General features: G+C 43.2%; 2 protein-coding genes across 2 annotated transcripts in view; both read left to right on the top strand.

The window, feature by feature from the left end:
• The window catches only part of LOC146172561 (nose resistant to fluoxetine protein 6-like), a 47011-nt gene extending 38275 nt beyond the window's left edge, over positions 1–8736 (top strand). Inside the window, exons 11-15 of the mRNA XM_084585805.1 lie at positions 1138–1260; positions 1381–1501; positions 2540–2729; positions 4139–4281; positions 8431–8736. Coding sequence (XP_084441931.1) covers positions 1138–1260; positions 1381–1501; positions 2540–2729; positions 4139–4281; positions 8431–8736 — 883 coding nt within the window. The remainder of the gene's footprint in view (positions 1–1137; positions 1261–1380; positions 1502–2539; positions 2730–4138; positions 4282–8430) is intronic.
• A 5177-nt stretch (positions 8737–13913) lies between these two features.
• Positions 13914–27855, top strand: part of LOC146172560 (sulfotransferase 2A8-like) — a 14011-nt gene continuing 69 nt past the window's right edge. The window contains exons 1-3 of the mRNA XM_084586043.1: positions 13914–13967; positions 20779–21856; positions 27726–27855. The exon at positions 27726–27855 is cut by the window's right edge and continues 69 nt beyond it. Coding sequence (XP_084442169.1) covers positions 20834–21817 — 984 coding nt within the window. The 5' untranslated portion in view covers positions 13914–13967; positions 20779–20833 and the 3' untranslated portion in view covers positions 21818–21856; positions 27726–27855. The remainder of the gene's footprint in view (positions 13968–20778; positions 21857–27725) is intronic.

The following is a 27855-nucleotide window of genomic DNA, read 5'->3' as shown; positions in this document are numbered from 1 at the left end:
TTTTCGAGAGCCCTTACGCAATATGTCATTGAGTACCGGTAAATAATGCCTTCGATTGACATTCTGGACGACAGTGCTGGTAGATCCATTTATCGAACGTAGACCTAGCATCCTAAATTTTTGCGGTTACATTTTATACAGCTTGTCTTGGTTTAGAAATTATTGGAATAATGTTTTCTTCCTTCCAAGAGCTACTGCGACTCCCATTTTTGCCTACTGTACTATTCGATTATTACCTTCTTACCACAAACGCAGTAAAGTGGTCCGCATAGCAGAAGTAATAGCAGTGTGAGCAGAAGAACTATGGCTAAAAAACCGGACATCGAAAATGATGTATTCGTCGCTGTTCGCTTACTCGGTATAAAATTTGGGACTGCTGTTGGTCATTTCAAAACTGTATCCTTTCTTTCTAGCTGGAACTCACCATGAGTAAGGAATTAACACCTAAGTCTCATATAGAATCATATCTCAGCCCACTTCGCATCTCAGCAAACGTTGTTCCTGGAAGTCAATATGCAGTCTGTAGATTTTGTGCGCGTGGAGCGTATGCAGTAAATTACAGATTTTCTGGTGATTGCGAATTTGGTTGGCGGTTGAGATGAGCAACTTATTCAACTTCCTTTTAAAAGCAAAATTATGGGTCCTGAAAAATATAAGTCAGAATGCGTGACGATTAAGCATTGTCATCCATATTCTTCTGATCGTGAAAGGCCATACATTTTTGGCATGCAATTTTGTATGCAAAATTGAAATTTTTGTGGCACCAACATTCTTATCGATTCAAAATTCTGTCCTCATACGGCGTTCAAATGATGACTACTTTGACTTCGTAGACAAAGCATAATGGCAACACAAAAATGCAAAATATGTAGATGTGCCCTACACGTGCGTAATCCTTTATCTAAAAACAGGAAAAACTTTCATTGTGCCTCAAGAGTTGTTTTGTGGACAAATATTATCTTCATGTTCAAAATGATGCGCACAGTAAAGTGAGGAAGTTTAGCGCAATCTGGAGCAAACTTACGGTTGTTCTACCCAGCCCAACACTGCTTTCTACAGCACGTTAAATGTCATGCTACGTAACTTTTTACAAATTTTCTTTCTAGATTTGAATGATATTTCTTTCTATTTTTACAGAAGAAACGGGCTTGTCGGGTGTATCTTCGCTTTCCTGTCACTCGTGTGCTGCGGCATCTCTGCCTGGGAAATATACGGCACAAATATGACACCCTTCGTTGTTGCCGTCGCAGAGACGTTCAGGTAACACCACAGCCTAACCCGGAATCGAACGATGCGTAAAGCGTCTCGATGGGGTACAAAGCTTGTGTCCATGCACTGTTTAAAGCAGGTGAGAGTTTACCTCTTTTTTTTTTCTTGCAGCACTGTTGTAGACACGTTGAACTACTACTACTTGCATCCATTCTACCATGGCGTCTGCTTTTTCTCCGGCTGTATCACCTTTCTCCTGGTCGATAAGTACGGCAAGGCAAAGATCTCAAAAGTGAGTTGGTGGTCATGCTGCTATTAAAATTAAAGCATTTTAAGAGTTTAATCTTGTGCACTATTCTGAACACAGAACATCTTCAGCAGTCTAAATAACACCTAATTAGCATTCCTCGGCTGTCCTCAGTGCCGAGTAACATGTTAAGCTCCAAGAGCACTACGCGGTGTCAGGAGGAGCTTAGTGATAGCTTCTCAGGTTAACTTTTTCTCTGTACTACTCTGGGTTATTTTTTAATTTTTTTGTGCTCCAAGTCACCGAGACTAGCTGTTGATGGTCGCAGCAGCAAAAAAGTTCGTTTTTTTTATGTACCTGGCTGACGTGATGCAGGCCGATGCATGGGCTATGTGCTCAAAGGAACAATTAAATAATATATATGAAAGCAAAGGGAAGGAAGGAAAGGAGAAACTTACTTCTTGTTTTTTTTTTCCCCTGTTCTACTATCTTGCAGTCATCCGCACTTCTTCGTTGCTGAACCATGGGAAGTCGTGGTCCAGTTGGACCTTCATTGTTGCTGTCTAAAAATATTTATAACTATTTTGTTGTATCTTTATCTACTTTCTATCGCTACGAAAAGTGTTACTTTCCTTGCTGCAGCAGTTCATTGTTTTTACTATTATAATATATTCTGTTTGTTTCATTTGCTGTATTGAATATGTTGTATTAAGAAATACTACTGCCAATGCAATCTTTAAAACTACACGTTAGCAAAAATATGTACTTAAAAGGGGCACAGACCTCATCAAGCTGCTTCAGCTTTTTGACTGTGCTCCTGACCTGTCTGAAAAGCCCAATAAGTTGATTCTGATTCTGATTAAGCCAGGCTGCTACGCTTTTTGGCAGGCAGAGAAAATCAGTAATGTTGAAGAATGGCGAGCAGTGCAGGCTTCCGAAGATTCAGCGGCAGGCAAGGGAATTTGTACAAGTTCATCGCGGATTAAAAAATAATGGGCCGTGAAATCAATCGGAATGCATACTTCCTCTGTGCACGTCTCATGTGATTTATTAAAATTATGAATTTGCGTTAATTTTACGCAGGTTGTCCTGGCTGCATTGTGGTGCATAGGCCTGTTCTGCGGGCTGTACTGCCTGTTCATGAAGCTCGAGTGGTACCGAAGCAACGAACGTGTCCCTGAGGCCAAGCGGATATTTTACGCTTTCACAGACCGCATATTCTGGTCCGTGTGCGTCGCCTGGTTCGTCTTCGCGTGCTCGACTGGCCGGGGAGGTAAGGCGAGACGCATGACTGGGCAAAGCATTTATTAGGACTCGAAACGCGCATTACATGTGAACATGCACACACACACGGAAGCCCGAAAGGCCACTGCAAAAGGACACATCGCATGTACGAAACAAATAGATTACGCGCATTTTACACTTTTCTTGTGCTGGTGTGTGGCTGATAGGCAAGCCTCACAAACTATTGTGTCGCTCCTCACTTGTCGCTATGTCCGACGAAATTGCGGTGAGTTCTTGAACTCCCGGCTATCCAGACACCAGCTTTTCCTCCTGTTGACCGCAATGGAGTGAAGCCACATATGCCTACCATTGAAGCAACCATGTTTTGAGTTTCCGACGTAAAACTTGGCGAAAAGTGTCATGTTCAAGCAATGAATCAATCGATTCAATCAATCAACTTTCATTTCCAAACAAAAATATACGGAAAGGTATGCTGATCAATCTACGCACACTGTGCTTGTGAGAAGGCCAGGTTGCTGGTGTAGCATCTTTTAGACAACATAAATGATTATAAATGACAAAATAATACATAATCGAGAAAGAGGGAAAATATATAGAGAGAACACAAAGTCTCCCACTCAGCAAAAAAAATTACATGAAAACTCACGTATACAAGACAAAGTTAAACACCACTCTCAGCATTTTAGTTTGAGATTGTGAACCATACAATGTTTCCCTGAGTTCATTAGAAATCTCCTGCACATCATAAATTCTGGCTTTCTTTCTATATGTAGTAAACGACTCGCTTTTAATAAAATGTTCAGTTTTCGGAAAACATACATCAAGTTTATCACTACCTTAAAAGTATTTAAATAGTATTAGCAAGCCAGTCCAGTGCAGTATATTTAATTAGCTCTTTAGTGACAGTATTACTAGAAGGGAGCATTTTTCCTTTCTCTCCGCTTATCCCCATTCTGTTTATAGGTCATGATGCTGACAATTGTTTTAACTACGAGATTTATTTCTTGTTTTTTTTTTCTTTAAGATCAAAACGTGTACCGTATAAAATGATATCGCATGCAGTTACTGACTCGGCTAATACCTTATATACATTTCTTGAAATGTAAAAAATCAAGAATTAAGGTATTGAGTCCCTTGCCATTTTGCTGAATACACAAGACAATCTTTAACTATACATTGTTCAAATATATTTCCACTTAATTTGTCTAGTCGCTGACCTTCATTAAATATGATACATTCATTATCAGCAGCACTCACCTTCAACTGAAATGAAATTTTGTGATTCATTGCTGTAGCAACTCACTTAAGAGACTAGTTGCTGTTTTATTATTTTCCCTAATATTTCCGAAAATGGTTGTTTGCCTGTGGTAATGGCATATCACTATGCAGCTATCTTGATATTAATTTGGGACATTTTGTACAATATATTCAACGCAGGATTCGTGAATCGCTTCCTTTCGTGGGATGGATTCGTGCCACTGAGTCGGCTGTCCTTCTGCGTCTACCTTATCCACTCGCCCTTCTTTGTCGTGATGTATCACGTCGCCAGGGAACGCATCTTTTTTTCCCACTTCACGCTGGTGAGTTTTCAAATTACGCTGGTTAGGCCGCATCCAGCGTCTTTATTTCTGCAATCGCATACGGTACCATCGGATGGTGATCTAATCAGGTACATGGCACGTTTACTAGGAAAGGCACCGAGAAACAATTTCGGCATAGAATAAGTTAACCTACAGTAGAGATTGAGAACAAATTTGTGCAGAACTTGTAGCAGGTTGGAGGAGTTCATTTGCAGGCGTATTTGTAGAAACGATAATTTTTCCGAATACTGGAGCAAGCCTGTCTCTTCGGGACAGGGAATGAACCCAAACGGTTTTGTAACGTGTTTAAAATAATATTCCACATTTTTGCGCTTATGTTGATTGATTTACGCTGGTGAGCATATGGTATAAATGGCTGCGGTTAAACCTGGTTGCAGCAATGTCGATGGGACAATGCGGTTTTTTCGTTACAGAGCTATTAACGGTACTTCATTGCAGAGATACTCAGCCATTACCGCAGCTCCCGCGTGCTATTAGGTTTGCATGCCACGGTATACAGGTTGTCCCATGTAGGTTGAGCAAAGACTTCAAAAGGACTTCGAACGCGAATTGACCAAGATGGATGTTGTCGGGTCTGATCTAGAGTGTCCAAGTGTGTGTGTTTACATTCCCTTTAACTAACTGGCTACTTTGCTGTTTATTTATTTTTTATATATTAACGGTGGACGCCAATGTTTAGAAGAAAAGTTGTAGATCACATTGAGACCTCTCGTTGTTATTTTTCGCACGTGAAATCTCACACGGTTTTTCGTCTGCGTTCCAAAGAAAGCCCCGCGATACATAAAGAAGCCAGTGACGGGGCTTTCGAAAGCTAGTATTGTGCTGCTTTCAAATTTTCCATGGATGAACAATGTCGGATGCAATTAGAGAATGGTCATGCGAAAGCAACAGTTCCTTTTTCCAAAGTTAGGTTTCCGGGCCTCCGCCTTTCGTCCCATGAAGGCACGCTGCTGGTCAAGCGTTCCTATCAGACACATTGGAAAAGCTGTTTCCGTTCTTTATTTCGCATTATTGGGCGTTTTGATGCTCCCGCGGTGCTCGGTCACCAGCACGCATTTGCGCGTTTCGAGTCATGAGCCGCAAATCCAAATAGAACCGACATAATATGCTATCCCTTTCCCGTGGCCATACTCATACTGTAATTGAGAATGTTCATTAATCGCAGGCTTAAGAGCAGCGCAATAGCAATGCGCAAGCGCCCAGCCCTGTAGCCTTATTTTAATATTTCCGTTAACTTGACTTAAACACTAATAATGGAATACGTGAAATATATAGTGTACAGTACAAAGCAATCTAATTAGAGGTTTCTGAAGGTGCTCTATAAATTTACTTTTTACACGTCGTCTTCCGGCAATATTTCAACGGTCGAATATTGTAAGACATTTAACCTGTTGGTTAAAAAACAAATAAAAACTGACCTCAATTACTCTAAGCAAGAGCCATTATCATGTTTCCGGCTTCATTGGCTATCAAGGGACCCTTAATTCTTTAATTAAGCCTTGGTTCAAGTTACTTGAGGAAACCTGCATACCGAGGAAAACGTTTCCGGCGTTACGCGTCGGTACCGCATATGTATACCGTTTATATCAGAAGTATAACCAAGAAACGCTGATTTCTTCTTGCACATATATTAGGGCTCTTAAGCACCAAATGCTCTCGAAAGGTGAGAACACGGGTTAGCGTTAGCCTGCACAGACCTTGAAAGGTACCAGAAGCACGCCGCTATTCTGCTAGCTGACAAATCTAGCCTCCTTGGCAAATTTTGACAAAAACTGTACACAGCAGAAGCATCGTAGCGTGCACCGAGCGTCCACCGCGTAGCCGCGTGCACACGTGCACCAGCCGAAAGCATAAGCATTCCAAGAGTGCCCATCTTTACCGCGGCTAAACTGGCCTTCAGAGACTAGAAAAATGTTGAAGGAACAGCATTTGTAGAGGATGTAAATGCCCATTACAAATCCCTCTCCGCTATTTAGATGCTGAAACCGATATGTGCCGAAGTTGAAAAGGGCGCCAGCGGTCATTTTGTCGCCGGCACCCATTTTGGGTAACGAACACGAGCTCGCGGGCCACCACACTACTTCTCAAAATAGGAGTGACTTTTGGGTAATGAACACGGTAGACCCAGCTAGGAATTGAGTGGTTAGCGGATTGTGTGACGTCACGGGATCTCCTTACTTGGCAGGCACTGCCAACTTCGTCTTCTACGAGTTACGAGAGTGAGATACGACTCGAACCTTCCAGGTCCTCTGGGCAATGAGTATGATGCGTTACTCCTAGGTCACGGAGGCGTGAACGTGCGGCCTGGTTAAATGCGCTTCATATGCATATATATATATATATATATATATATATATATATATATATATATATATATATATATATATATATATATATATATATATATATATGTCAGGCGGTCTCTCAAATAATTAGATAGCTTGGAACTGCATGTAATGAATTGTGCGAGATAATAGAAACATTATTGAACAATTTAATGATTAAGAGATTAGCAAAATACTTGCAGGGAAGTGGGAATGAAAAAGAGGAGAAGCAGACAGGAGTAAATAACGCTACCAGGTCATAGAATTTAAGATGTAGCCAAAGTTTTCCCAATTGTTTTTTTTATTTTTCTTTGCTTTTTGCATTCGCAAAGCGCTCTCTTTGTGGGAGTGCTAGCTAAAACTTTATTTCACCAAAAATCGCATATTAGTGAGACAATCAATGACTCTTTCTTGGAAAGCTGTATTCAATAAGATATGGATGTATTCAATAAGATCGCGCGGTATTGTGAATGATGCGATTTCTCCCAGATTGAAGTCAGCGCGTCGGTGTTTTGGCGCATCTACCTTTGTTTTTCGCCCCTTCCCGAAACCGTACTTGTAGATTTTGGCTCTTTACGTCATTCCTACTCAACTTTTTTCTCATTTCGCATATACGCTTGTGCTGTTGTACCCATGGCTCGTCTTACGCTGCGGCTTCTAGATGCTTCGCACGTCTTCGCCTGTCGCATACACGTTGCATCGAGAGGACTAGTTTCCACATGGCCGTTATTGGGCTTCATCCATGGCACAGCTTTTATTAAACGTGAAGACTGAAGCGTCCACACCAACACGTGGCTTTTATGTTTCTTGCGCAAAGGGATAGGAGTATGGGTTGCATCAGCACGAAGAGAACATGTTTCCTTAGATGACTTTCTCTCCGCGCAGTGGCACTGTAATGGGCCACTATAGTACTGTGGGGCTCCGTGTTCAAGCTTAGGCTTTACCACGCCCCACGATATTTCAAATTCAGATGCTTCCGAAGAGGTGGCGAGCTTCCATAGTTGGCGGTCATGTACTTTTTAATACATAAGACACACGCGTGCGTGGTAGAATCACTTGACTCGCTTGCGCGGCCCAAAATAACCGTTAGACTGTAGCGTCACTGAAGCGGCAAGTGCAAGGGTTTTTCACACGCAAGAAATATGGTGAGGAACACATGGGAGCCGCTTCTCGAAAGAGTTTATCTGATCGTTGTTTTAAATGATAGCCCCTATATATTTGATAGTACATTTTTCATTCTGACACAAAAAAAGGCTATATCAGAGTGTGATAACATTTGTGAACTACATTGCTATGAAGCCGATATGAATTAATGGTATTCCTGTCAGAAAAGGTGCAGTCAAGTTGCTATCTGTAATGTTCCGGATATAAAATCGAGACGTAGCGTAAATCCAAAACATTTTGCGGTTGTCCCTTAGCCAGTATAGTTAAATTTGCCATCTTTTGTTATGACAGGCATTTTTTTTAACTTTATGCACTAGGCTACAGTGCTAGGAGTGGTTTACCTAGCGCAAGTGTTTTGAAAATCACTATCGATTTCGAATTCACTTCAGCCCTAAAATTCTCTCTTCACCTATACTTTAAAAGAGTGGTGTATGCCAGCGCTATTCGCTCCTTGTTCTTTGCACAGAGAACTGTGCGGCCAGTTCGCAGCGCGCTGCGTCAAGATTTTCGCCCCGTGAATTTTGTAGTGAAAGTTCTTTCCAAATATATGGACCTTAAAGCAACTGCCACTGCCAAGTAAATAAATGATGTGGAGTGATTTCAGGCTGCAGCTTCATGTTACTGTATTGCTGCTTCGCAGGTGTCTCAGTGCTTCTCCGTGCTGGTGTGGAGTTACATCCTGAGCTACTTCCTCTTCATTGCCTGCGACGCACCCACGGGCCACCTCGAGAGGTTACTCTTCATGCCACAGCAGCGAAGCGACACATCGCGGAGTGGCACTACGGCGAATGTTAACAGCAACGGCAGCTGTAAGAACAATGGCAAGAATTTGCCTGGCGGCAACATCGCGCAAGAAACAATCGAAGGGTGTTTCAGCGAGATGCCGCCATCACGAGGAGCTGGTGGAGGTTGCGACGAAAGCTACATCAACAAATGTCGCTTATGATTTCGTCTCCACTGTGGCCGGCGCTGTGGACTGTTTGTGCTGTGGACTGTTTTCGCACAGAACGCTCCATCAGTGTCCTGCTAATGAGAAGCCCTGCTCCAAAACAGTGAAAAATGGAGGGCGAAGGAACTGCGTTTGGGTTCGGTTTTGAGGCTAGCGAAAGGAGGATGGGTGAGGTATCGGATACATAAGAGCTCCGAATTTGTCACCTCGAAATGGCTTGAAATACGCTAGAACGGACGCAGTAGACGCTGCAGACTGACGTCACAAGCTCAGCAATTTTTTGAGCGCTGTCTTTCATTTCACCTACTCTCACCAATACTGTCACCCATACGCCTTCATGCATGTCTTTTTTCTATTACCGCACTTCTCGCAGGCTCCTTTAGAACGCCGTGCGCCAGTTGTCATTGCTGAGAAAACTAATGTAGCCGCGAGGGCTGGCAGGGCAGGCAGTTAAATTGTACCAGAACCGTAGATCGCATCATGTTATCGGTAAGATGGGCTGTGAAGGTTCATCCGTTGGAGGCCAGCCTGTTACTGTTTCATTTGTGTGGATGTTCATTTTCGTTTTGTTCGGTTTTTGTGATTACAAACTGCCATCATAACATGCAGCGTTGAAAGCAATTAAATTCGAGAATTTTGTAGTACCTGCGCAATTTATCAGTGCTTGTGGCGCGGCTCACTCGTTGTCCACTTGGTAATGGGACTAGATGCAATACTGATTCAGCTATGGTTGTTGTGCTCAACTGGGCGCAGCCGTAAGTGTCTGACCATCGGCACCTCGTATGGCTTGTGCCGGTAGCCCTCCTGATAGCTCAAGCTGTCCACATAATGTGCTTGTCGATGTGTTACCTTGCAGCTTCTCTTCTGCTTCTGCTTGATTAAGCTTCTGACGAAGAAAGTCAGGAATAGAAAAAGAATAAAAGGGGCCACCATGGAGTTTGGGAAAGAAATGTTTGCACAACGCTCGTAAGTGAATGTTTAAAAAAGTCCTAGACGGAGAGGCTATGGTTGTTATACCTTGACAGAAAAAAATGCAATGCCCACTGATGAAGCTATAAACCTTTGTAACTAAAGCGTCTCAACCAAAATATTTAACTGGCACGGAGAATCTGTTAAATTCAATTAGAGTGAAATTGAGCGCAGCGAATTAAACAGCAGCTGTGGCTTTTTCGGAAATATGGTTTGTCTGTAAAGCACAGGTTAAGGTGGAGTCGCTGATTTATTGTACACTGGACGTAAGGACGTAGGACTATGTATATTTCTCAATTTTGGTCTACTGGAAATCTTCATTTCGTAAATATGGGGTCGACAAACGGCGTCAACTTATGTCAGAACCTTGCGCACATCTCGCCCACTTGAATAAAGCTGCAACAAATACACATTCAGTGAAATGGTCTTGCTTTCTGTCTTTGTGTCGGTTGGGCTGCTGCTGCTCAGTAAAACCGGCAGACAAAGGTAATGGTAATTAAGCTTTTAAAAAGAATGGAGCGTCCTAATCTAGTGAATCCCATTGAGAACTGTAAGCAGTTGCGGGATGTTTGCTGTGTTTTTTTCTGCGCTTGTAACGTTTATTATTTAAGATAAAATAAATACCATTTAATTTTTGTTTTAACTAATTCAGAAAAGAAGAAGTGTCAATTCCGAAGTGCAAGATCAGCCTTCTTAGGCATCAATTTTAATTGTAACGCAACTCCGGGATTCGTAATATCATGTTACTAAACCATTGAAGGGAACTGCACAACCTTGCAATGCACAGCGCGAATTTTCTTTTAAATTTGTTTCTTTCGTTCGCACCAAGTGGTTTAGACTGTAATAGAGTGCCAGTGGTGATATATTCGGCCATGGAACAGCCGAAAATGAGCCTCCAGAAAGAAAATCTGTGGATCTACTGTGTGTATAAGCGGGGTTTTACCATATGCTTACAAATGCCTTCACAAAAACTTAAATAAAGGCTTGTGTACAATTTCTGGGCATGATAACTCACCTGGCCAAATTTACTCTCGCATAGGGCTTCCGAAGAGAGCCAGATTTAGACAACTGAAACATTATTGCTCATGTAAAGCGAAATATAGGAAGAAATACATCTGCACGCCAAACGAAAAGAGAAATGAAAGGCAACAATGGACTGATCGAATCGCTGTTGCCAGTGTTTTGGAGAACTTGCCATCACAGGAAAGCACTGTGTATTGAAACTTCACGACTGTGTGAGCAACACATAAAGCCCGCTGCAGGTGAGGCACGTGAAAACCTCCTTTTGCACATCTGCTGCACAGATGCACAGAGATTTCACATGAGCGTAACCACATTTCGCCCCCTTTCGCACATGCTTGGCCTGAGAGAAAAGTGTGTGCTCTGGCACTTCGGACTGGATCAAATGGCAGCGCATAAAATAAGTCTGTTGTAAATTGTTGACTGTCCTTACGCTGAACTTTTTCAAAACAGGCAGCTACACTCCCCTTCCCCGTTCGCGTCAGGAGGAAAACCCTTTTTAACTTTCCCTATAGTATCGGTGACCGTTGGCTTCCTTCATATGCATGACAAAACGAGCCCCTAAGCTCTAACCTTGTTCAATAATTTAATATGGATACTCCCTGTTTTTTTAGATAAATGCTTCACTTTTAAAATGGCTCCTTCGCTAACACAGGCTTTCATGACGGGGATAGAAAATCAATGGGGAGACCGAAAATCTAAAATGTCCGAGATAATGTTAGTTGTTTAATGCCCCTCAGCAGGTAGCGCACCTGTTCAAAATATAGACGCAGTTGCCAAACTTTAATGTGCATCTTTAAGGAAACTGCCACCAAAACTTCGCGTGTGATTCTGGAAGTCTTACTTGTTTGATAAATATACATTCCCCTCTTTCTTCCGTCGCGAGGCTGTAACGTGACCGTGAAACGAGAACTCGCAAATATAGCAGATCATCAGAACGTCAGGTACGCACTGAGAGGCCGTTCCTTCCTCTACTGATGCTTTTCTAGTGTACGCCTTAAAAAGAAACGAACGAGTTAGAACATAATAGCCGATTTCACACGTTTTTTGAAGATAAAAATGAAAACTCTATTTCTCAGTAAACGCTCTTAATAACAATATTTATTGTTACATAACTATATATCTGGTCATCTTTTTTTCACAGCCTAAAGTTTCCCATATACAATAAATTTTGGGGGACGCCTTAGCTCCAGCTTAGCTCCGGCTTTATGTATATATAGTTTACAGTTTTAATTGTTTCCGTTTGCTGGCTCCCATTGCGATACCTCTTTTACGTACGGGCACTTTCCTATGTGTATATCCCCAATCTGTGCCTCTATTATCCCACATATATAATTAGCATAGTGCCGCAAGCTATCATTGGAAATGAAAGAGCACGCACTGTAGATATAAAGACACGCTTTAACCATGTCGTCCGAGCACACATGCGTGGAGTAGGAGCAGCGTGCATAACTCGAGACCCAATTTTCGAAAGGTCACGGAGGACTGCATTCTAATCTCATCCCCTCCGCCCGTTTCCATGGCGAAGCCCTATTTGGCCGCTCCTCCGAAATAAGTGCAGTCTTCTGTGCTCGGTGCTGTGAAGCACATGTCACCGGCCAGTTACGACCTATGAGAGGCATGCCAGCGAGTTTTCGCCTAGAATGTCGACAGAACCGAATATTTTAGGGAATAGGACAGTACCTAAAGTGCATTGTGGAGTTAAAGGATCACGCGGTTAATAAATTAAAATACTTAACCAACTCTTTTGTACAAATTTAAGGGGTAATGATACATTGTAGAATTGAAGGCCGTTAAACTTACAGGTGAGTTTTTTTTATTTTAATCACCGGCTCTGAAGTTCGAAACGACAAAACTTCAAAATTTGCATTTGACAGCTCGTTTAATTGCCTTTCACACATTCCATAGTAATAAAATGTAGTTTCTAAGTTTCGTAATATTACCAAAATTATAGCAACTCCTAAAGCATGAAATACCAAAACGGCGGCAGTATTTCGTGCACAAAAATATAGGCAACACCATTTTATAGAGCGTGATGAGGGAAACCCAACTCAAAGGCTTTTTACATGTTTGTTTTTTGCGTTCAATACTTCAAGCCGCATTAGTGAATAATAAAAACAAAAAAAAAAAAGCCTTCGATGTTCGCGACCTTCGATTTGGGATTATAGCATTGCTTCTTAAAACAAAAGAAACATTATTTTCTATATTTTATTTAACTAATCGAGCGATCACTAAGCTGTCTAAGGCATATAACTTCAGCAGCACTCTACAACCCACCGCTACGAGTTGTCCCCGTCCCAACCTGTATCTAAAGGTGCTTGAAGTACACTTCCGTAAAGGGTTCGAATTTCACTCAGTAAATTTATAAGCACTCCATGTTGTGATTTGATCAATTTGCGTCAGAAAGACATGTGTTCCGACTTCGAAGATTTGTGCCCCAGACTAAAAGAAAATGCGCATGCCTGCAAGGGATTATATTAACACCTTTATCTAAAGTTAACAAAGCTTTACCTTTCCACCAAAGATAAGAAGTTGCGGGAGTGGCGACTGCAGGCCCTCTCCCCCCAGTATTGCCACAAGAAAGAGTCATCGTGGCTCGAGGAGAGCGAGGTAAGTTGTCGCTACGAACAACCGCTATTGCGAAGGTGAATACACTTTTTTTTTTTCACGCAGAAAAACATGCCACGTACACTTATCTAGTTTATTGTAAATGCGGCATAGCGATACCCTGCTAGACCGGAGGGAAAAGGTACTCGTGCTGCGCTGGAGTTAGCGCAGGCAGCAGCTCTGATCACTTTAGATATAGTGTGAAGGCAAGACAACGGCCCTGCCTGGAAAAGGTCTTGCATCTGCGCTCTTACTAGGACACACGTAGACATGGCTCCCCAGCTCGCATATGCAACAAATATATGTTATGTTGGTTTTAATGGCACATAATCATCTAAGGGCATATCGCGCCAAGCACGAGCAACAGATATATAGACATCGCGCGTGTATTGGCACGACCATATACGAAATGCTCTTTAGTGAACTCCAACAATCCTGTTGCGTGGCGATGATAAAGGTTTTCCCATTGTCAGGTCTCAGAGCAGTGGAGACAAGATAAAATAGGCATTTCGATTGTTTGGCGCCGGCTTATATTCCTTATCTCGTGTTGGCAGAGCGGAGGGCATGCTTGAGGAGCAGAAACAGAACAGAGCAGAAAAGCGGCGTCTCACCTCCTGTGCACCACATTGAAGGTAAGCTATATAGGGAAATTCCCTTAACAGACATTGCCTTGACTTTCGACCTATACAACATGTTTTAACAGCGAGCCGCCATCGTTCTATCCGTGTGAAAACTAGTAGGTCCCGGAAGGCGTGAAATTGTCTTGAACTCTGCAGCCCGTTCCTGCTTTCGGGGAAAAATACGTACTGGAGCTTTGTTATTAGCATCGTCCCAGCACGAGCTCAGTGAAAACGTTGGGGCATATCACTAATGCCTGGAGGTCATTAGGAGGTACGGTGCTGCGTATGCTTAGTGCCTCTAACGATCTAGTTTTGATGGCCACATACATAAAGGCTATAAATGTCCTACCATAAAGCATACAAAATGGAAGACGGTTTCATTCCACCAACCTACGAAGTGTCGCGCGAGCGTCCCCATCTCCGTTCTCTTTCCATATTTAAAGCACCGCCTCAATGGCTCACTGGATAGGGTGCTCGATTGCTACGGGATACGGGACAAAATCCCGGTGGCGGCGGCCGCTTTTCGATAGAGAAGAAAAATGCAAAGTGTTTGTGTGCCGTGCGATGTGAGTGCGCGTTAAGGAACCCCAGAGTGCGAAATTTCCGGAGTCCTTCACTACGGCAGCCCTCATTGCCTGAATCGATTTGGGACTATCAGTTCAGTTCAGGCGTTCAGTCGTGTCCGACTCTTCGTGACCCTATGGACCATGTCACGCCACGCTTTCCGGTCTCTCACTATCTTCTTAACATCACATAGCTTCATCTGCAATGCCTCGAGAATGCCATCTAACCATCGCGTTCGCTGCCTACCCCTTCTCCGGCGACCCTCAACCTTTCCCAACATCAAATCTTTCTCCAGCGACTCCTCTCTTCTCATCAGATGACCAAAGTAGCTGAGCTTTAACTTTAGAATTTGACCCTCCAATGAGCAGTCAGGGTTTATGGTCGACAATATCGACTGATTTGATTTTCTGGCAGTCCAGGGAACTCTTAAGAGTCTTCGCCAGCACCACAATTCAAACGCGTCAATTCTTCGGCGGTCAGCCTTTTTCACAGTCCAACTCTCGCATCCGTACATCACAACTGGAAAGACCATAGCACGGGTTACACGAATCTTGGTTGGCAGACTAATGTCTCTGCTCTTTACTAGGCGGTCAAGGCTAACCATTGCTCTCTTTCCCAGAAGCAGGCGTCTCCTAATTTCATGGCTGCAGTCTCCTTCAGAGGTAATCTTGGCGCCCAAGAACAGAAAATCTGTCACAGCTTCCACTTCTTGTCCATTGATGCTCCAGGACTTGATAGGGCAAGACGCCATGATCTTCGTCTTTTTAATGTTCAGTTTAAGCCCAAACTTCTCACTCTCTTCTTGTACGCGCATCAGAAGTCTCTTGAGTTCCACTTCACTTTCTGCTATTAACGTGGTATCATCCGCATATCTAAGGTTGTCGATACGTTTTCCAGCAATCTTCACTCCAGCTGAAGACTCGTCCAGACCGGCCTTCCTCATGATGCACTCTGCATATAAGTTAAATAGGCAGGGCGACAGTATGCAGCCTTGCCTCACCCCTTTCTCAATCGGAAACCAATCAGTAAGACCATGCCCAGTTCTGACTGTGGCCTCTTGCCCTTCATAAAGGTTCCTGAGGAGACAGATGAGGTGAATTGGAACTCCCATCTCTTGGAGAGCTTGCCACAATCTGCTGTAATCTACGCAGTCAAACGCTTTCGCATAATCAATAAAGCAGAAGTAAATGGGTTTCTGGAACTCTCTTGCTTTTTCCATGATCCAGCGAAGGTTGGCAATTTGGTCTCTAGTTCCTCTGCCCTTGCGAAACCCAGCTTGCACGTCCGGAAACTCCCGATCCACATACTGCTGCAGCCTACCTTGCAGGATTTTTAACATCACCTTGCTAGCATGCGAAATAAGCGCGATTTTGAGCGTGGGTCAATTCAATTTTCGAATTTCGATTATCGAATTGCGCAAAAATATTTTGAGAGTGGGACAAACAAACTGTGGGTGTACCAAGTCCATTAGCGAAACCCCATCGCACTTTCAACGAACTTTAAGAGGGCAGTTGGATGGTTTGGGTCCATCGCACATGGATGGATTTCGATGAAGATGCACAGCGATGCACAGCGCGAGAAAGACGCTATAACACCCACCGGTGAGGGCTGCGGTGATAGCTATATTGTTCCTTAAATGTTTTCCCCGAGACATTTCGGCTTTCGACTCTGATTCGTTCTGGCGATTTTTTCTCCTTATCTGGACACAAAGGGAGCTCCGTTTCGAAACTCCAGGTTCAAGGTTGAAGGTCCATACGCAGATAGCCCTCAATTATCATGTTCCGGGTAGATCGTGATAAGTAAGGCCCTCGCACTTAAACGCTCGATCCATGCAGAATTGGCACTTTTATTAAATTAGGGCATTTTGTGCAATCGTTCCCACATTGCTTGCTTCGCAGGGCCCTTTAGCTCAGCACTGTGTGAGATCTTAGCGCAGGAAGTTTGCTGGTAAAAGTATGTGGAATGATTTATACCCCTAAACCCTGTCAAATGCATTTTGAAACTAGAATTTGTTAAAAACACAAATCTTCGCATATCGAAAGATTACAAAATATCAACAAATATATCCGCTTAAAGCCCCTTGTTAGGCTCGTAGTGTTTTGCAGTTAACACTCTTCCCCGTGATGTTTAGATGCCAATCTTTACTATTGAATGCACGCGAAGAGCCAATTGAAAAATTTATTTGCTGCGGATCGAAACATTTGATCATTCCTTTAAACCTGGAATGCTGCAATTATAAGCAGTGTCATCAGATTCGAGATACAAGGAAATAATTATTTGCGCGATGTTCTGTATACCGGTGGTTTTCGTAACCTTCTACTTGCCCTCTTAAAAGCTTCAGCGTTCATGTGTTCAAAAGTTGACCGGCAATGTAGACATGCGTGACGCGGGTAATTGGTACTCTAACAACAGGGGCCTAGAATCGAGAAAAGCTGCTATTTTTATAACTGGTAAAACAAATAGCACGCCACCTGATTTTGAATAAGATATTGTTCTTCCGCCGCCGTACGAAAGGAATATGCACATCTCGCTCTTTGATGTAAACCACTAGGCCACTTCACTATTGTGCGATCTGGTATGACAAAACTTAGTACACAACGGAGGTTCACTTCTGCAGCTGACATTATAAATACTCGCCTCCACAAGCAATTTGTGCTTTGCAATAATATACACATTGTATACTCACAAATTGAAGTATCACAATCAACATCTTGAAAGCAAAAGCTGCGTACTCTCTCAACCGGCTACAATGGAGGCGTCAAGATAATTCCTCTGGTAGTTTTCTCAGGGTTTTCGCCGAAATTTTAATGACTGACCATGTGGAACCGATCATATTCCGGTAAGAGTCGACCAAAATTTATGTCTGCATTTACCACAGTGAAAAAGGTTCGAAGTTGAAAGTTGTTGAAGTTTTTCGTGTTAGCTAAAAAGTACTTCACTGACATTTGGACCACATTGTTGGCTCAAGAGTTGTAATAAATACGAAAAAGCTGATTTTATTGTTGGTTTTGATTTCCCTGTAAGTAATAAAGGACACTGCGGACCCTGGGCTATTGTTACCAAATGCCGTTGATTTTCCAAGCAGTATCTGACTATGATATGCTTCTTAAAGAAGTGTAGTTGTAGATGTGATCACTTTTGAACTTCGTGTGACACCGCAGCTCTCCACGAGCAGGCACACATTGCATGGGACACTGTTACCGGAATTTTAGAGATTGTGGAGGAAATAGGTAAAAAATAGTGATGTGCGGATACTCGAATTCTCCAATACGAATCAAATAACAAGTTCTCGAATTATTCGATTCGCGAATCGAATACCTAGTATTCGGATGACCAAATATTCGATATATTTTGCGACAGGCTCGGCGCCGGTGCAGGGAAGACGAGATACCTGTCATTCCTCCCTCTTCTCCAGGTTTTAGTGCTGTCATTGGTTTTCCGAGGATGGGACGCACATATTAATTTTATAGTCTACGCTCAGGTGGAAATAAATGGCACAATACTGATAGCACTGTCGTGATGCATTCGAATCATGAATCGCCCAAAAAATCCCATACTTCACGCGGCCGGAACATCGCTGGGCGGTACACGTCACGAAGGATAGCGACCATAAAAATACACGAAAGGGTTGCACAAAAACACGCCGCAACAACTGGAAAATCGCAGCGAACTAAACAAAACAAAATGATAATGATAATGAACGCACGCGTCGCCACCTGTCGAGTGCAAGAAGAAGTTCCCCACTCCTGTGTCTCTCCGTGCGCCTACGCGACCACGCTGTGAGCGCCCGCCTGATGCAAAGGGTGAGGTCCACAATCCACTCCAAACCAATTCGACTTCGCCATTGTTCCGTTGTGCAAGGCGGTCTTGCGTTGTGCCCCGTCGCGTGTGTTTGGCTCTGCGGAACAACGTTTTGTGCAGTGCCTGTCTCAGCAACATGGCTGAGCGTTCGATAGTTACTATTCGGCATCGCACACCCCTAGTAAAAAATGTTCCGCTCGGGCTAATAACGCTGCTATGACGGTCATATGTGCAAGGACAACGATGGCTGTCAATTACGTACGAGAACTGCTGTGTGTAGTTATTGCCGTCATTTTTTAAGGCGAAAGCCTTCATTGACTCATCGTTGTCGTTATCAAAAGTGTCACGATTTTGCGGCGGCACTAATTTGTCGAGACGGGATGATGTCATGGAAGTATCAACCAATCACAGAGCACCACCGCAGTATGCGCGAATGCGTGCCTTATATGGCCATTTGCCAATCAATAATCAATAAGTAATTAGTGACTATTTTTTCACTGATTGTGAATTACTAAATATTTGTGAATATTGACTAATTATTTTAATGCCTAATTAGTGAGAGTTGCGAAAATATTTCATTTTTATTTGCTAATTATGGACGCGCACCAGTAAAATCCCGCACCGGTTTCGTTTTGTCCAGTGTAATCTGTAATTAACCATGTATTTGTTTACTTGTCTTATGGTTTAAATGTAAAAAAAAGGAGAAACTCGCCTGTCTGATATAGGGCTTTGTACTGTGTATATTTCTTCACCTTTCATTATTTTTGTATGCCTGCGATACTCATCGTAAAATTGTGCCTATTAAGTGTCTTCATTATATTCATATTGTACCTACATATAATTCTTTTGCACACACTGCGCACAAATGTCACTATTATTTTGTTTCTTTCCTTTTATGTCCTGATCAAGGCTATACTGTTGTGTGCCAGCCTGCCGCAATATTGTATTTTCGATGCTTACTGATCATGTAGCAGGGGGCTGAGGCCACGACAGGCGACCGCGCCTTTAGCCTCAGCCTCCTTTTAGGCAAATGCCTAAAAAAGAAAGAAAGAAAGAAAGAAAGAAAGAAAGAAAGAAAGAAAGAAAGAAAGAAAGAAAGAAAGAAAGAAAGAAAGAAAGAAAGAAAGAAAGAAAGAAAGAAAGAAAGAAGGAAAGAAAGAAAGGAAGAAAATCAACCACACAGCAGTAAACGTAGAATAACTGCGCAGATACAAGAAGCGCGATCTCGTCGCTGCCAAGCAGAGTTCACTGAATTAATCCACGCGCAGAATGTGAAAGAGTTGTCACTCGCTTTACTCGTAGCAGCATTCATCGCTACATGCCCAAAAGTTGCGTAGCAGAATGCAGCACTCCGGCTTTCGCCTTTCATCACTTTAGTCGCCAATGTGTCCTCGAATTTTTTAACTGTTATGCGCTCATTACCTCTGGCAATAACAGTTCCACACATCTCCAGCGACCGGCTCTTTCTCACGCGCTAAATATATCGCCCTTCTTTCTGGAGGCGGGCTGCGAAAAAAAAAAAATGCTGCTATACCGGCGGCAAGCTTATGCAAGATGATTTTCTGAAACACAGCTTCATGAAACCGTTCTCTTCAAAACACAAGGTCAGAGTGCCAAGTCAATTAAGTAGTACACGATGAGGTACTACATCAAGAATGCACCTGACCTCAGATATCTCTGAGCTCCTATATAGAATTTACCGCTATATAGAATTATTGCATATATCTAACATTCAGAATATACCTTGAAAATAGCATGCAAAAGAATAGCGCCGTTGTTTAAGTTTCTCAAGCTCCCGTTCAGGGAAACATTCGATACATCCAAATGCGCGCCATTCCCCTCTAAGGGGAGCTTCTCCTAATAGCTCTTCCATGATTACTTCGTGCGCATGGGGACAGATCGGCTGCGCGTCCCTTGGTACCTGCTGGCAGCGCTGGCACTGAAAACCCACGTGACAAGGTTAACGTCGGGTCTGGTTGAAAGCACCCTTCGGTCTTTCAAGCATTTTTTTTTTATCGTTTTTTATCGAGACACTGCTGTCATGCCGTGAAGCCAGCCTTGACAAAAAGCTTGAGGTTGCTCTAGCGTGTTCTTCTTTGCAGTTGAAGGTGACACAGAGATCGATTGTACCCAACTTCATTTCCACTGCTTTTACTCCACAATCCTGGAAATTCTCAGCCATCTAAATGTTATTGATGCGTTTAAAAGCGCGCAATTCTGCCTGACTCACGGTTTTAGGAGAGAACGAGTGGCAACTCCAATAGTTTTAATAACGTCACTAGTCCCCTCCTGCTCCCTGTAGAAGTACGTTTCCGATGTGGACCCAGCGTTTTTCTTATTTTCTGGATGCGCGAACCCTATAATGAGAGTATCGCAAGTGATGAACTCCAATTGAGTTCCTGCCGCATGGCTGAAGTCCGCTCAGCACAGCGCCTAATTTTCCCTTCATCTCTTGCAGTATCCCACAAACAACGGCCGAGGCTTCCTTCGGCCAGCTGTTGCGCAACCAAACGATGGCGGAATGCACAACTGAGCGAAAGAAGCCGTTCTACAAAGTTATTGATGGCGTACCACGGTGCCCCTACACCATACCTGAGCGGATAAGGCAAGCGCTGGAATTCGTCCCTAAGAAGGGCGATCTTCTTCAAGTGACGTATCCGAAGAGTGGTACCCACTGGGTGCAGTACTTAACGCAGCTCATTCTCAAGGAGGGTGGCTCTGTCGATAGCTACGAAGAGTTCATTGGCGCTACCGTGTTTATAGACTACTATGAAATGCATTGGGAGCACAACCTGGCTCCAGGCACCCTTAGATTGTTTATGACTCATCTCCCGTTGCGCCCGGACAAGTTCAACCCCGAGGCTAAGTATGTCTACGTGGCACGGAACCCTTGGGATGTCTGCGTCTCATTTTACTACCACATTAAGGCGTTCAGTTTTTATCATTTTGAAGATGCCTCTTTTGACGACTTTCTGGAAGCTTTTATTGAAGGAAACTTCGGATACGGTGACTACTTTGAGCACCTGATATCGGCCTACTGCTTGAGGAATGAGCCCAATGTCTTGTTCCTCACCTACGAAGAACTCAAGCGAGATACGCCGGGCACTGTCATCCGCTTGGCGCGCTTTCTAGGCGAGCGCTACAGCAAGATGTTGGAAGAAGGCGGCGAAGCAGGACGAAAAAGATTGGAGAAAATTTTGGAGAGGGCAAAACCGGAGACCATGAGGAAGGCAATAGAGGTTGATCTAACCAACACTAGACGGGCAGACATAGATGCAAGGCTAACGGAACTGAACACCATCGTCAACGCAGCTGTCGTCCCAGATCCTACCCACTTTAGCATTGTTAGGAGAGCCAAGGTAGGAGGCTGGAAAGAGCACTTCAACGGACCTCAGCTGCAGCGCATGGAAATGGCTATCGTGGAGAAGACACAGGGATCTAGTGTCATGGACCTATGGGCAGATATTCGCGAGGAGACTCTGCGCGTCGCGCAGTAGTGGTGCCACTGAGACAGGTTTTAGAGAAGAGCTTCTGAGGTAGTATATACCTAAATTTGACACTTATTTTCTTGTGTGAAAAAGAGTTCATTCCTTAAAAAATTTTCATTTTTGTTTGTTTTTGCTTTGCATAAAGGCTACTGAAGAGAAGAACTGTAACGTTTCTCTTATAAAAAACACCCGCGCTGAAGATGAGAAGCTCATATTTTCTTTGTGCTTAGTTTAGGTGGTGAATAACGTAGGAAACGCAAGATGACATCAAAGTTGTTCCAGCTAGGCCAGAATAAAAGTTCAAAACAGCAGAAGCGTACAGCCTAGCATAGATGGAACATCGTCGCACTAGTAGTACGTGCGTACGCTATTCACAAGCAGCAGTCTAGCTACCGAGAAGGCTAATTATTGGTTGTTTGACCACAATCAAATTTTGTCAATATCCTGAAAATGCGTAATGCTGACTTTATTTTCTCAGTCAGTGAAGCGCCTTTAGTTCGGCAGAGAGATGGAGAGAAACAGAAGAATCACCCAGTTCGTTGACCTACATGTAGAAAAGTAAATAGAGAAAAATGAAAAAAAAGTTGGGAATGCTAAATAATTATAAATGTCCCTAAGCCATTATTATATAGGTACAAAGGGCCTGCACTAAAAACTCACAAACTTGAACTAAGCCATCAGTATTTAAACAGTTTCAATAGCGCCTTCCCTGCTTTCCCCTGAGATGAAGGTTTACTACAAATAACCACAATTTTTGCATACCAAAGGGAAGCGGATCCAAACAGTGGGCTTGTGGAAGAACATCCGCCTCGCTTTCGGGAGGTGCTAGGTTCGATCCGCGGTGCCGCCGGGTCCCCACCGGATTCCATAGAGTAGAAGATTTGCCCCGGCCTAGTGCTCGGCTCTTCTGGGGTGAAACGCTTGGGAAAAGGGCCCATGGACCAAAAATGTGGGTTCAAAAATAAAAAAAGGACACATAATGGCTTTTGCCGCGCGAGTCGGAGTCAGAGTCGGAAAAACGCCTATTTCGTAATGCCAAGAAATCGGGATGCGCTGCGAAGTGGGACAAATACATTGCAAGCCTGCACGAATACACGCAGTTATTACGATCTTCAAAACGAAAATTCTACTGTCGCGATCTCATAGAGATACTGTGGGTAAACCCTAGGGAATTTTGGAATTTACTCACGCCCAATAAAAACAGTTCGCACAATATTTCCCTGAAAACACAAGACAGCTCCGACGTTCCAATATCCGAGCGCTCCGATGTAATGAACTCCTATTTCACCTCCGTGTTCACCCCCGATCCATCAGTAAGCACTTTTTCCGTGCCAAGTCTAAATTATGCACCTATGCCACCTATCACAATCTCAACAGAGGGAATTTCAAACCTCATTGATAATCTAAAGACATCCACTTCCCCTGGACCAGACAACATCCCTGCTAAGATTTTAAAAGCCACTAAATATTTCACGAGCCAAATCTTGCAACTCATCTTCACCCAGTCTCTTAATACTAGTCAGATTCCAGACGACTGGAAATTAAGCAAGGTCACACCAGTCTTCAAAGCTGGAGATCGCTCCGACCCCTCAAATTATCGACCAATTTCACTGACATGTATCTCTTGTAAACTTTTTGAACATATAATATACTCGCATATCGCATCTCACCTTGACTACAATTATTTTTTCTTTCCCAATAAGCATGGTTTCAGGACAGGTTTTTCTTGCGAAACTCAACTATTCGAACTCACAACTGATCTTCACTTAAATCTAAACGCTTCTTTCCAAACCGATATCATTTACCCAGACTTCGCCAAGGCATTCGATCGCGTTCCTCACCAGCGTCTCTTTTCCAAACTCTCAGGTCTGTCACTTGACCCTCTTGTCTTATCCTGGATCCACTGTTTCTTAACTAACCATTTGCAATTCGTCGTCATCGCCAATCCCGCATCCGAAACTACTAGAGTAATCTCCGGGGTCCCTCAAGGATCGGTTGTTGCTCCGTTACTCTTCCTAATTTTCATTAACGATTTGCCATCTGGTATTTTATCATCTGTCCGTCTCTTCGCGGAAGACTGCGTCATTTATCGCCGCATCATCAATAGCAGAGATCAGGAAATATTACAGGATGACCTAACCCGAATTCAGAAGTGGTGTTCCGATTGGCTAATGCAGCTCAATGTCTCGAAATGTAAATTCATGCACATCACACGTAAACGTTCCATTCTTCATTTCTCGTACTCCCTGAGCTCCATAGCGCTCTCTCAAACAAATTCATACAGGTACCTCGGCATCGAAATAACAACCAACCTAACTTGGGCTGACCACATCACCAAACTATGTGCTAGTGCTTGCAAATCACTCGGATGCATCAGGAGATCACTTCCCATGTCCACCGCAGCCACCAGACAACTAGCATATGAAACGTAGATTCGGACTAAACTAGAATATGCCTCAACAATATGGAATCCTCACCAGACCTACTTGATAGACTCACTCGAAGCCATTCAGAATTGGGCAGCACGCTTCATCACCTCACAGTACAAATCGCAGTTCAGCATCACAATCTTGAAATCATTCTGTGGAATACTGCGCTACTTGATATACAGAGACAAATGGAAGACGACACACGAATGAAGCGCAGTATTCGTGTGTCGTCTTCCATTTGTCTCTGTATATCAAGTAGCGCAGTATTCCACAGAATGATCAACCAACTGGCCCCCGTGTTTGCATTATTGAAATCATCTCTCGGTCTCAAATCATTAGCTTTCCGCAGGAAAATTTCTATTCTTTGTCTTTTTCACAAACTGTACTTTAACTTTCCAGCACTTCGAGAAAACCTTCTACGAGCTCCGGTACGATCATCTCGCCGTTTATTTAACTCTTTAAGAATATAGCGTTTGCACGGCTCCACCAATTCCTTCAATAAATCCTTCCTTCCCAGTGCGATAGAAAACTGGAATAACCTCCCCGAATACATTGTCATTGAGGCTAATCCTTCTATATTCAAACAGCTCCTAATCGACTATCTCAATGAAAAATAATCTTCCTGTACCTTATGTCAGCTACCAAGCCCTGCAAGCTGACAGCCGGTTTTACTTCCATAGCTTTTATTTGAATTTTTTTTTTTATATTTTTGCCACTCTGCCATGACTTATCCGAATTTGTTACACTTGTCTTTTTTCACCTTGTTTTACCTGCTGTTTCTATTTTGTGCTTTTCTTATTTTATCATATCTTGTTATTTTCTATATATATTGTTTTTCTATACTTCTATATTACTTTTATATTTATGATCATGTATGACTGCTGAACAATCCTGTACCACCCCCCCCCCCCTTATGTAACGTCCCGAACGGAGACCTTTAAGGGTTAATAAATGATGATGATGATGATGTTGTCCGATGGCGGAATGGATCCCTGTCCCATCGGCGCAACCATTTGGAACCTAAGACCCCTTCCCAAGCCTTACACCCCAAAGCGCCAAACACCAAGCCGGGTAAAGCTTGTACCCATTGAAAAACCGGTGGGTTCCCGGTAGTACCGGGGATGGAACCTAACCTGCTACCTCCCGAATGCGAAGAGACTTTGACCTTGTGTTAGAGCATCTGCTTCGTATTCGGGAGATACCAGATTCGGTCCCTGATGGCGCAGGGTACGCACCGGTTTTCAATGGGTGCAAGCTTTCTCACGGCCTGATGCTCGGCTATTTCGAGTGAAATGTTTGAGAAAGGGGTCATAGGTTCTAAATAGTAAGCGCCGACGGGACAGTGATCCGTTCCGCCATCGGAGAATAATAACTTCGCCTCGTGCGGCGAAAAGCCCATTATGTGGCCTGTTTTTTTTTTCTTTTCTTTTTGAGTAAACGTTTCCTGTCTGTGACCCCTTTTCCCAAGCATCTCACCCCAGAAGAGCCGAGCACCAGGCCAGGGGAAATTTTTTACTAATTGGAAACCGGGGGGTACCCGGCGGCACCGGGGATTAAATCTGGTATTTTCCGAAAGCGAGGCGGATACTCTTCTTGTACTTGAACGAGTTTACGCCGCGTGGAATTAGAACAAGCTGCTGGAGCTGACAGGATTCCTTCATATGCAACGACACTAAGGTTGCTTTCTACACGGGCTTGGCGATCTTCACAATTCTTTATGCACGGTACAGTCTCATAGAGAGCTTTGTCCCTCACCGTGCAAAACAGTTTGTGAAAATTTTGGGAGTTTATAATTTTTATGATGAAGCTGAAGCTAAATTTGCACATCAGTGACCTTGCTTTTGCGTTCAATATTTCAGATGCAGTGTCGCGCATCTTTGACAAATGGCTGCATGCTGCCTACTGGCGTCTCAAGTATCAAAATGTGTGGCCACAGCGATGGCAAAATCATTTTATGATTCTTTTGGTGAGGATATTGCCCAATAATTGACTGCTTCGAGATAAAGATAGAGAGACCATCTCCGTTTTTACCCCGGAGCAAGACATGGTCTTAATATAAAGGCTGTAATACAGCAAAGTTTTTAATTGGCATTGGTCCACAAGGTATTGCCAACTTCATCTCTGAAGAATGGGGAGGGAGCTGTATGACCAGCACTGTAGTAACAAGAACCATGATCTTACCTACTTCCTATTTCCAAAAGACGTATTCCTTGTTGACCGAGGATTCAATGTGGGTGAAAGCGCCGGTTTCTACTGTGCTAAACTTCATGTTCTGGCTTTCACAAAAAGAAAAGAAAGGAACTGTCAGCAGTAGACGTTTTGATCACTAGGAAACTAGCAAACGTCAGAATCCATGTTGAAAGAGTTATCTGGCTGATCAGAAATAAATGCCGTATTTAGAAGGCCACGCTGCCCGGTTTACTATGTTGTTTGCAGACGTGAAGATAACCTGACACCTCTCAACAAGATTGTTACTGTTCGCTTCGTCATTTCTAATCTATGCCCTTCAATACTTGTATCCCTAAAAGAGATAAACTAGGTGCCTCTTTCACCTCGGGAATGATAATGAATGTTTTGGGTTCGAATGCCTCTGAGCGACTTCTCTTTTCACCAGTTATTTCACCTTATAGGGTGAATTGAAACACTAAGTGTATCACAATTACCTTTGAAATTGATGCAATTCTGGTCGAACATTTAGAGGAAACCCGCAAGGTGGAGTAGGTATGAAATAAGGTAGTAATTACTAATTGACATCTACTCAAGCGCAGACATAGGGCTATAAAGGAAAGCTATACAGCTTTGTCAGAAACTTCATATTTAATGAAAAAATCGTCCGTATCCAGAAAACAAACCTGGAACCACCGCTTTTCCAGGAAGGTCGCTCTACCAACGATGCTATAAAGGACGGTAAGCAGATAATAGAGCTTTCTTTTGCAGCCGTATGGCGGCGCTTGGGTGGATGTCAATTAGTAATTACTCCCTTATTAGATGAAATGCTATACAAAGAAGTGTACGACGTCGGTGTTTATTGCCCCTTACATTTTTGTTAGTGTTGTGTCGTTTCTGATCAATTTTTCCCTTTCGAAATGGGTGCAATTCCAACATGGCAAAGCTGAAATATTTCTGTTTGCCAGCGGCAGTAAAAACCGTGGCGAAATTATACCCCTTCTTTCTTTCGATCCTTTTTGGGTGTGCCATGCTGTGCGGCCTTCAGTGATTGTGAACCTGATGCAAATTGAGTTTGTCTTACACTTCTTTTGTGGCCAATAAACAAGTAGGGCTATCATGAACCAAACAAAAGTTTAAAAGTGTGGTTTGTATTTATGAACTGCGGTTGTTTCAATTTATATTTTACATAACAGATTTGTTTCTTTTAAAAACATCAAGATAAGGGATATATCAGAAATGGCATTTCATTTAAAAGCGATTAGGGGTAAAAAGTAATGTGTTCTCTATAATACAGCTTAGTGTTTTTTTTTTTTTCTTAGTGGTTCAAGATTGCGGCCGCCGTACCCGGGCCTGATCCCGAGTACGGCGGCCGCGTTTGGATGCAAGCTCGACGCAAGGCGCCGGTGTGGTATCTGACCTCAGTGCATGTTGAAGAATAACCTGTAATCG

This window comes from Amblyomma maculatum, unplaced genomic scaffold (assembly GCF_055883805.1).
Source record: "Amblyomma maculatum isolate TAMU_Amacu unplaced genomic scaffold, ASM5588380v1 scaffold_13, whole genome shotgun sequence".
In the NCBI taxonomy this organism is placed as follows: domain Eukaryota; kingdom Metazoa; phylum Arthropoda; class Arachnida; order Ixodida; family Ixodidae; genus Amblyomma; species Amblyomma maculatum.
Note: the sequence above shows the minus strand (reverse complement) of the source record. Positions and strands in the feature narration are given on the sequence as shown.